This window comes from Coenobita brevimanus, chromosome 101 (assembly GCF_032717465.1).
Source record: "Coenobita brevimanus isolate Jiangsu-jjx chromosome 101, ASM3271746v2, whole genome shotgun sequence".
Lineage (NCBI taxonomy): Eukaryota > Metazoa > Arthropoda > Malacostraca > Decapoda > Coenobitidae > Coenobita > Coenobita brevimanus.
Genome location: NC_137054.1, coordinates 68,082,933 through 68,093,312, shown reverse-complemented (window position 1 = coordinate 68,093,312; position 10,380 = coordinate 68,082,933). Strand labels below are relative to the sequence as shown.

General features: G+C 48.6%; 1 protein-coding gene across 1 annotated transcript in view; it reads left to right on the top strand.

Annotated features, from left to right (window-relative positions):
- Nucleotides 1–869: 869 nt before the first annotated feature.
- The window catches only part of LOC145415073 (synaptotagmin-10-like), a 120,408-nt gene continuing 110,897 nt past the window's right edge, over nt 870–10,380 (top strand). Inside the window, exon 1 of the mRNA XM_080284487.1 lies at nt 870–951. Coding sequence (XP_080140613.1) covers nt 870–951 — 82 coding nt within the window. The remainder of the gene's footprint in view (nt 952–10,380) is intronic.

Sequence of the window (10,380 nt, the reverse complement as noted above, 5' to 3'; positions counted from 1 at the left end):
TAGTATTCGTAATAATAATGATGATAGTATCTCCTCTCTTGTTCCTATTCTCTGCTTCCTTCTCTCATTTTTCCCTCCGCCTTTTCTTTCATTCTTTCTTTCTTTTTTTTAACATCTTCCTCTCCTCCCCTCCTCTTCATTCTCCATCATCTCTCACATCTTCTCCAGCCCCTTTCATCTCTTCTCCACATCCCTCTTATCATCTTCCCACATCCTCTCACCGACCTCTTCCTATTTTCCGACCTTCTGTCTTCCTATATACACGCTCATCTTCACACCATTATACTCTACACACCCCCTCCCCCATCCCCTCCCCTTCCAACTCTCTCTCCTCCCCCTCAAACTCACTCCTCTCCCTCAAACTCTCTCCCCTCCAATACGTCCACCCTCCCTCCTCCCCCATACTCTCCCCTACTCACGTCCCCATATCCTCTTCCCTCCTCCTCCCCCCCTTCCTCTGTTCTCTCCCCCTCTCTGACCTTATTTCCCCTCGCCCCTATGTGCTTCCCTTCCCTCCCCCCCCTCCAGCCTGACCCACCCCCCTCCCCCCGCCAGCAGTGCCGAGCTTCCATCGATTACCCCCCGGCATGTCACTGTGTCAAGTTCACTGCCTCTCTCTCTCTCTCTCTCTCTCTCTCTCTCTCTCTCTCTCTCTCTCTCTCTTTCAATCAATCAAAGTACCCCTGTGATCCACTAAACAATGCCTCTTTCTTCCCTCAGGTGTGCAGACGGGAGACTAAACAGACGAGGACAGGGGCGCTAAGGAGTGCGTAACATCCCGTGCGCTGGGCGTGAGTGCGTGTTGGCTTGCGTGCGTGTGATTGCGTGTCGGCTTGCGTGCGGTGGCGTGCGTGAGGTGCCCCGGAACGATGACGTCAGGTGGTGTGCTGGACGCTACCCTGGGCCCGACCGACCTCGCCATCACGCATGCCCAACGCTACTCCGACCCAGGCCAGTCACGCTCCTGTACTTCCTATACTCCTTTCACTTTAACTCGGCTTAAAATTGGCCATGTCTCCACCATGAATGCTGAGCTGTAACACTAGATTAACCCTAGAATACAGTGCTGGTCACGAAAAAGCGCTGTATGCAGGGGATGTGGAGCCGTAGCCTTATTCTGCCACTAAGCTACGTGAAATAAGATACGCAATAGAACGAAACTCTAGGCCAAGTTAAGGTGAAGGGAGTACCGTTTGAAATGTGTGTGTGTGTGTGTGTGTGTGTGTGTGTGTGTGTGTGTGTGTGTGTGTGTGTGTGTTTTTCCCCATTGCAGGGTACCAATTTTATCAGAGTTTCAACAGAGGCTCCTTAATGTATCTACCGTGTCCCTGTGCTTACTGTGTGGTGGTGTGGTGGTGTGGTGTGTTGAGGTGTGTGGTGCGCTGAGTATGTTGTAGTGTGGTGTGATGTGGTGTGCCGACCATGTTGTAGTGTGGTGTGGTGTTGTGTGGTGTTTCTGGTGTGGTGATGTGGTTTGCTGTGGTGTGGTGTTGTATGGCGTGGTGTGGTGTGGTGTGGGATGTCTACTGTGGTGTGGTATGTCTACTGTGTTGTGGTGTTTTTGCTGTGGTGTGCTGTGCTGTGGTGTCAGGGCAACAGTGTCAGCGCCGCCACCTGTTGCCGGTCGGATCGCCCTGAAATTCGCCAAGAGGTGACTGACCCCGCCTGTCAGCCGCACCCCTTTAGTAGGCCAGGGGGAGCCGGGTGCCGCAAAAAGTTTAACTCCTTCACCACCAACCACTGCAGTGTGCTCAAACTTTCGCCATAAACTGTGCGATAACCTGTGCTGTTGCCCTTCTATATAACTTTATAATAAGGTGTTCCGAAAAGAATGATGATGCCTCCACCGTTCCCCTACTCTGTCCTTTGTTGCGGCACAGGGCGGGGTGTGTGAGGGAGACCACGGCAGTCAGTGATGCCAGCTGAATTGCCTTCCTGCCTCGCCATGATCCCCTCCCTCCCTCGTAACCATGCGTGATAAACCAAGCCGCATCACCAAAATCTTTACTAGAAATTCTCAGCGGTGACATTAAAGATTTCTAAGCGTCTATGAGCGGCATGAGGAACTGGAATGCGTAAAACAGAATCGTGTACAAAGTCGACGTCCATTGCAGTATTTCACGTCGAGGGAAAGAGGCTTCACCCTTTCCCCTTGGCGTGGTTTGTGGTGAGAGGGTCCAAGCTACACACACACACACACACACACACACACACACACACACACACACGAAACCTTTCACTCGAAAATACGGAACTCGCCCCCCTTTCCCTGTCCTCCCCTCCCCTCGCTACATTTAATCCCTCCGATTTCCCCTCGGAGTCAGGTGGGTGGGGGAAGGGGAAGGGGAAGGGGGGGGTGATGATATATAGAGGAGGTGCCTAAGGAGAAGAGTAGGGGTGTAAAATTACGAGGCAGGGAACGTCGGGATTAGGGAGGAAAGAGGAGGGGAGGAAGAGGCGTGGGAGGTGGTAGGGGATGTATAGGTGTGGGGAGAGGGAGGGAAGAAAGAGGAATGGAAGTGGGGAGGGGGGTATATGTGTGGGAGGAGGAAGGGGAGGTATATTTGTGGGGAGAGGAACGGGAGAAAGAGATGTGGGAAGAGGGAGAGGAGGAATGGATGTAGGGGGAGAGAAGGAAAAATGTGAAGGAAGGAAATGAAGAAGAAGAAGAAGAAGAAGAAGAAAAAAAAAAGAAAAGAAGAAGAAGAAAACAACAACAACAACAACAACAACAACGAGAGAGAGAGAGAGAGAGAGAGAGAGAGAGAGAGAGAGAAATGGTTTAATGAATGGATGAGAGGATGAAAGGAGAGGGGAGAAGTGACGTATGAGAAGGGACAGGAAAACGATGATTTAGAAGGAAACTTATTTAAAATGGAGGAATAGTAGAGGGGGAGGGGGAGGTAGGAGGAGGAGGGGGAAGAAGGGGAAGAAGGTGGATAGATGGAGGGGAAAAGGAAGAAAGGGAAAAGGGGAGAGAGGGAGAGGGGAGGAGAGCTGACTGAGAGGAAAGGGGAATGGGGAAAAAAAGGGAGGAAGGAAAAATGGAGGGTGGAGGAAAGGGAGAGAGAAGAGGGGAGAGGAGGTAAAAAGAGGGAAGGGAGGGGAGGTAAAGAGGAGAGGAGGAAAAACAGAGGAGAGAAAGAGAGGAGGGAGGGAAGGGGGTAAGGAGGAAAGGAGAGAGAAAAACTTACAGGAGAGGAAAAAAAAGAGAGGACGGGGATATATGGAGGATTGGGGAAAAGAGGAGTGGGGGAGGGGGTAAGGTAGAGAGGAGGGAAGGGGTAGGAGGAGAGGAGGAAGTGGCGAGAGAGAGAGACAGGAGGATGGAGATAAGGAGGATCGTGAGGGAAAGGGTTAGGAAGAGAGTCAAGAGAAGGACAAGAGGAGTGCGAAAGAAGAGGAGTGAGGTAGAGGGGAGAGGGAAGGGCAAAATGGGGGAGAAGGGAAGGGGAGAGGATAAGAGGGGAGGGGAGGAAAGGGAGGAAGGGAAAGGCGAAAGGAGGACTGATGAGAAAGAGGGAGGAGGAGGAGGTAGAGCATGAGGGGGGATGGAGATCGAGGGGAGGGGAAATGGGGAGAGGGAAGAGGAGGATGGGGAGAGGGAGGGGGGGAGAGGGAGATGAGAAGAGGGAAGGGGGGAGAGAGGATGCTGAGGGGGTCATTTGTCACCAGCAAAGTTTACGACCTGGTAGGGAGGGAGGGAGGGAGGGAGGGAGAGAGAGAAGGGAGGGAGGGAAAGGGAGGGAGGGAAATTTGAAGGGAGAGAAAGCAGAGAGAGCAAAGAAAATGAAGAGTCAAAACAGAAGAGCTGGGAAAGAGGGGAAGTGAAGATTACGGAAAAATGGGAGCATAAAACGATGGTGAAGGGAGAATGAAGGAAAAAGGGAGGACAGGGAGAGAGAGAGATGATTGGAGAAAATGAAGAGAGAGAGGAGACTGATGATGAGAGAAGGAGGAGAGGGAGAGAGAGACAGGGAGGAAGGGTGATTAGGAAGAGGAAAGGAAGGGAGGAGTGTAAGAGGAGGAGACGGGGAGAGTTAATGAGCGAGGGGAGAGAGGGAGGGGAGAGGAGATGTAAGAGGGAGAGGAAGAGGGAGGTGACAGCAGATGAAAGAGGAGGAAGAGGTGGGGAGAGGGAGGGAAGGGGAAGGAAATGTGACTAAGAGAAGGGAGAAGGAATAGAAAGAGTTGTGCCGACGATGAGAGAGAGAGAGAGAGAGAGAGAGAGAGAGAGAGAGAGAGAGCAGGCAGGAGGAAGAGTTAGGTACAAGAACTTGGAAACGAGGGAAGGGATAAGGAGCGTAGGAGAAACAGAAGAAAAAAGGAAAGTGAGAAAGTAAGAGAGAGCAACAAAATGAGAGAGAAATACAAAGAGGAGGCAAAATATAAAGTAATGGGAGAGAGAGAGTGAGATAGAGAGTAGGATATAAAGTGAGAGAGAAAGAGAGAAAGGTAGAGAGTAAGATATAAACTGAAGGGGAAAAATAATGAGAGAGAGAGAGAGAGAGAGAGAGAGAGAGAGAGAGAGAGAGAGAGAGAGAGAGAGAGAGAGAGTTTTCACAGCCTTACATCTTTTCAGTGGCAGAGAAAAAAGCGCTAAGGATCTACACCCTTTCCATAGCACTTCTTCGTGACAAGCATCATATTCTGGGTGTTAATCGATTGTTGAAACTCAGCATTCAAGATGGAGGGATGGTAACTTCAGGCCAAGCTAGAGGAAAAAGAGTCTAGTCGCTCGTCCCTGAGTGGCATTTGTTGAATAGGGAATCCCCAATACACCTTAGATTTCAACTCCGTAAGGGCTAGTTTCACCTGAAGCACCATAACCCACTAGACCACCAGGCGTCTATTTTTGGCTATATGGCTACCACCCAGCATAATAAACGGCTTCCAAAGTTACAGGAAGCCATTTGCCTTGTCATTCAGTGTAGAGTCACCTGGAAGTGGATAAGCTGAGAGAGGCAGATGTATTAGGAGGGTAAACAGAGAGGTGGAGGAGGAGGAGGAGGAGGAGGAGGGCGATGATGATGATAATGATAATGATGATGATGATGACGAGGAGGAAGAGGAGGAGGAGGAACAACATGTAAGGGAGTGTGTGTGTGTGTGTGTGTGTGTGTGTGTGTGTGTGTGTGTGTGTGTGTGTGTGTGTGTGTGTGTGTGTGTGTGTGTGTGTGTGTGTGTGTGTTGAGAGAGAGAGAGAGAGAGAGAGAGAGAGAGAGAGAATTATGAGAAAATGAAAAGGTAATATTCTGAGTGCAGTTCCCGAGCCTACGAAATGGCCTGTCATTAGCAAAGAAATATTTACTGCTCTCTCTCTCTCTCTCTCTCTCTCTCTTTCATCAGGGGAAAGATAAAGAACTACTGTAAACCATTCCTCTTTTCCTCCTTTGGAATTCACCACATCTGAGCAACAGTTCAATTCCCTCCGTCATTTCCAAAGCTTTCAGATCTTAAAGGTGGAATCAGTCGAGTGCCTCCTCTTTTAACAACTTCCAATTTCGTGATGCCTTCAAGTATGAGCGCCAGAAATAGACAGCTTATTTCAGATGTGGCCTAATTGGACTATTAATAACGAAGTACAAAGTTCATTTTCTTACTGGTACCACGTCAGGAAATCATTTTTATAACTCCATTCATTTGATTCCCCTTCTATGCTGGTGTCTTACGCTACTGACGAAATTAAAGATTAATATATAATTCCTAAGTTTTTTTTTTTATAAAGTAAGTGGCATTTATCTTCTTGCCCCACCATAATATACTCCTATGCATCTATCTGTCCATCTGTGTATCTCTCTCTCTCTATCTATCTATCTGTCTGTCTGTTTAAAATAGATATAAGTTAAAAGGCATATACCATTATTTCATACTGAGAATGGAGTCAAGCACGGAGCGACAAAAACAAATGGGAAGGACGGTAAAGGCGGGAAGAAGAGAGGGATCAGGGATGGAGGGGAAAATGTGGAAATTTCATGGGAAAGTGTGAATGGAGATCATATTCTGTAGCTTCTGAAACGTAAAGGAAAAATATATACGGTAGTTAGCATCAGGTGCATATCAATATTGTGCTTTTGTTATGTTCTCCACGCTTGGTACGGTAGGCATTACAGTTAAAAAATATATAATTCGTAAGTGAACATGCTCAGCTAGGAATCACAAGACAAAATGCGTATCCAAAGAGCTTTTTAATGTTAGTACTGAATCACAGGTTACCACAGTATCTGGCAAGTAATTATTCCATATATTTACAACTCTACTGAAGAAGTGATTAGCTTCATGTGACTGAAAAAGCCTTGCCAACGATTTTATGACCATTACTTCTAGGGCAGTGAAATGGCGAGGGACAAGATGACATGGAGGCGATTTGTTTGTGGCCACCCGCTACAGGATTAATGCGTCTGGCAATAGATAGATAGATAGATAGGTAGACCTCTGAAGTGTGGCCGCACTAGGGAATTATACAAGGTGAGGACGATGAATTCTGTTTTATATATGCATGCTCTGCTTATGAGAGAGAGAGAGAGAGAGAGAGAGAGAGAGAGAGAGAGAGAGAGAGGGGGGGGGTGAGTGAGGGAGGGGACGAAAGAGGAAGAGAGATACAAAGTGCAAAGGAGTTCAAAGGAGAACAAAGGAAAGCCAATGGGAACAGGGATGGAGATGACGTGAAGGAAAAGGAAGGAGGAGGGAGGGAGGGAGGTGAAGTGGAGGTGGAGAAGGAAGGGAGAAGGGAGGGATGGAGATAAACTGAAGGAGGCGGGGGAAAAGGGGGAGGGAGGGATGGAAGATGAAGTGAAGGAAGGGTGGAAGGAAGGATGGAGGTGAAGTGAAGGAGAAGGAAGAAGGGTGGAGGAAGGGATGGAGGTGAAGTGAAGGAGATGAAGGAAGGAAGGAAGGAAGGAGGGAATAAGGATGATATTTCTCAAGGGACTGTACAAAGGGTATGAGCTAATGTGTTATGTGATCTCTCTCTCTCTCTCTCTCTCTCTCTCTCTCTCTCTCTCTCTCTCTCTCTCTCACTTTCAAGGTTTTCTCTGGTTGTGGTACTGAGAGGGAAACAGGTCAGCTCCTTTGTTGATACCATTAAGAAGTGAGAGAGAGAGAGAGAGAGAGAGAGAGAGAGAGAGAGAGAGAGAGAGAGAGAGAGAGAGAGAGAGAGAGAGAGCTAACTGAGGCGTAGGTCTAAAAATGAGTGAAACAGTGAAAAAAAATGTGAACAAATAAAGAAAGCGAAATATTGGTCTGTCCGCTTTCCAAACTTTTGCCTGTCACCTTGAGAGAGAGAGAGAGAGAGAGAGGGAGGGAGGGAGGGAGGGAGGGAGGGAGAGAGAGAGAGGGGTGGGAGGGAGGGAGTGAGTGACAGTGAGGGAGGGAGGGAGGGAGGGAGGGAGGGAGGGAGGGAGGGAGGGAGGGAGGGAGGGAGAGAGAGAGAGAGAGAGAGAGAGAGAGAGAGAGAGAGAGAGAGAGAGAGAGAGAGAGAGAGAGAACTGATGCCTATTTATCTGCCTCTGTATTTAATCATCTTCATTTAATTTTCGTTTATCGTTTTCTGATTCTTCTTCACCTCCTCTTCTTCGTTAATTCTCCCTCTCTCCCCACTTCCCTCTCCCCATCCCTCTTCTCCCCTCTCTCTACATCTCCCCCTCATCTCCACTTCTCCACCTGCCACTCTTCCCCCACTCATCCTCTCTTCTCCTCTTTTCTTCTTCCATTCCTCTTCCCTGGTCTTCCCTTTTTCACTGCACCTTCACTCTTCCTTCATCTTCTCCCTTCCATCTTCTTCCTGTATTTCTCCTTCCGTCTCACCGTCAAACTCTTACTTAATATTCTTGGTTCGATTCAATATTAAAATTACTAGACCATGTTATTGAAGCTGGGGAATAGAGCCTGAGAGTGTTAATAATTGTGTTATTAACTTCACATTTTCCCCTATCCTTTCGCCCTCCTCCACCTCCCGCTGATTCTCACTCCTCTTCCCCACTCTTTATCCTCTCTTACTGTTTCTCCGTCTCCCCTTTCGCCCCTTCTTTCTTCCCCCGCCTTTCAAACCCATCACTCTTCCCTCCAAACTTTCTCTCCTCCATCCATTTCCTCATCTTTTTCCTCCCTTCCTTTTCTTCCTCCTTAACCATCATTCCTTGCCACCTCTTACTCCCTTCCTTCCTTTTCTTCCTCCTCTTCCTTCCTTACATTCCGTCTCTTCTCTCTCCCTTCCTTCCCCTTCTCCCTTCCTTGTCCATCTTCCCCATCCCACTCTTCCTTCCATCATTCACCTCCTTCCTTTTTCCTCCTGTTCGTTCCCTCCTTCATCTCATCCTCTCCTGCCCGTCTCCTCCCTTCCTGTTTCTCCCCTCTCCCCCTGCTACCCTTCCATGTCCCCGTTAACACAGCAGGATTTGCCACTTCGCTGCTCACACCTCCCTCCCTCTATCCACCCATCTATCCATCCATCCATCCTCCCCCCCTTCCGTACCTTCTTCACTGCATCTATCCGTCCTTCCCCTTCCCCCCACTTTCCCCCCCTCCGTTCCACCCTTCCTCCATCCATCCATCCATTCATCCAACAACTCTGCCTTCCTCCTTTCCTCTTCCATCCATCCATCCATCAATTTTTCCTCATCTATCCTCCCTTCCTTCATCCATCCATCCATCCTCTCCCTTCTATACCTCCTCCATTACTCCCTTACATCATTCATCCATCCACCCTCTCCCTTCCTCCTTCCCTCCTCCATCCATCCTTTCATCCTCCTCCACCCTCCTTACCTCCATCCATTCACCTGTTCCTTCTCATCCTATCTTTCATTTTTCTTTTTCCCTCTGTCTCCTTCCAGTCCTTGTCTTTCTTCCTTTTTCCTTCTTCTTCCTATCTCTCCCCCCTCCATTCTCTCTCCCTCTCTCTCTCGTTCGTTCGCTCGCTCGCCCTCCACTTTCCTTCCTCTGTTTCGTTTTCTCTTTTCCTCCCTCGCATCTCATCTCTCTCTCTTTTTCCCTCACCCACAGGAACGGCTAAATCTAGTTGTGTCCCTAACTGTGCCACTCACTCACTCACTCAATCACTATTGTTTTGAAGAGTGAAGTATGACAAGTTGGAACCGTAGAGTTATATGAGCATCACACTTCTCTTCCACCGATATTTGCCGCACCCAAAGAGGCGTGTCTGGGGTGCGTGTGGTGTCCTTTGTCTTGCACCTCCTCTTCCTCAGCATTCCTCCTCCCTCCCCCGCCCTCTCAAACAAAAGAAAAAAAAAAGAAAAAACAAAGAAACCGTGATGGTAGGACAGGTGAAGCGAGCAGCACCAGCAACTGTGCCGCCACTGTTTGTGTCAAGGAGCAGGAGTGGTTGTGAAGTTATTGTCAGGAGGCATTACAAAAACATCGCTCGCTCTTTTCTGCTTCATCTCCTTTGCCTCTCCTTCCTCTCGTCTTCTTATCCATTCTCTAAACACCCCTTTCTTCCCCCACAATGGCGTCTTCATCCTCTTTCGTCTTCCGCATTTTGTCTTTTTCCCTTCCTGGCTTCCTCTCCCTCTTTCCTCGCTCATGGCATTTTCGAGATGAGGGTCGTTTTTGGCCAGTGTGCCCGTCCTCTTTTTGCGTCGGTAAGGTGGGGTGGCTGGCGTATTTTGACCTTCCCTGACCTGGCATTGGGGTCAGAAGTAAGTTATCGTGGTTTCTGCATCGTCTTCCCATTTTTCGTATATCTACAGTGGATCTTTCGTGGCAAAAATCGTGCTGTCTGCCACTAATTACATTGTTGGATTCAAGATGTTTACCTTTTAATGACAGTCTCAAATACTTCACCAGGAGATGATGTGATAACTCTCTATCCATCATTACACCTCTTCTCTCTCACATCTCACGTCCATTCACTTCACCTCACTTGATTTCATCTCACTGGCACTCTCTTTCCCTTACTTCACCTCACCTTTCCTCACCCGGTCTCCGTCTTAGCTCCTTACCTCACCCCACCTCACTTCATATTTCCTTACGCGGCACCCTCTTCCAGACTTATTTAATCTTTCATTCTTTCATCTTCTCCCCTTACTTCCCCTCTCATCTCCTTACCCTCTTTTCACACACTCTCCTCACCTCTTACTCTCCTCTCCCCTCCCCTTCCTCCCCCTCCCCAGCACTCTAATATTACCTCCATCACGCTTCGCCCCCCACTCCCCCTGCACTTTCACTTTACACACAGTTTATTCCTTACATATTTCTCACCTTTCCCTCCCCTATCATTTACCCCTCCATTGTATCTGTGCCCCATTTCCTCCTCCATTCTCCTCTCCCCATAACCCCATCAAATTAGGACTATGTTGAATATGACTTCCATTCCTCCTATCCCGCAAAATTTCCCTACCACCTTTTCCGCGCTGGATGGTG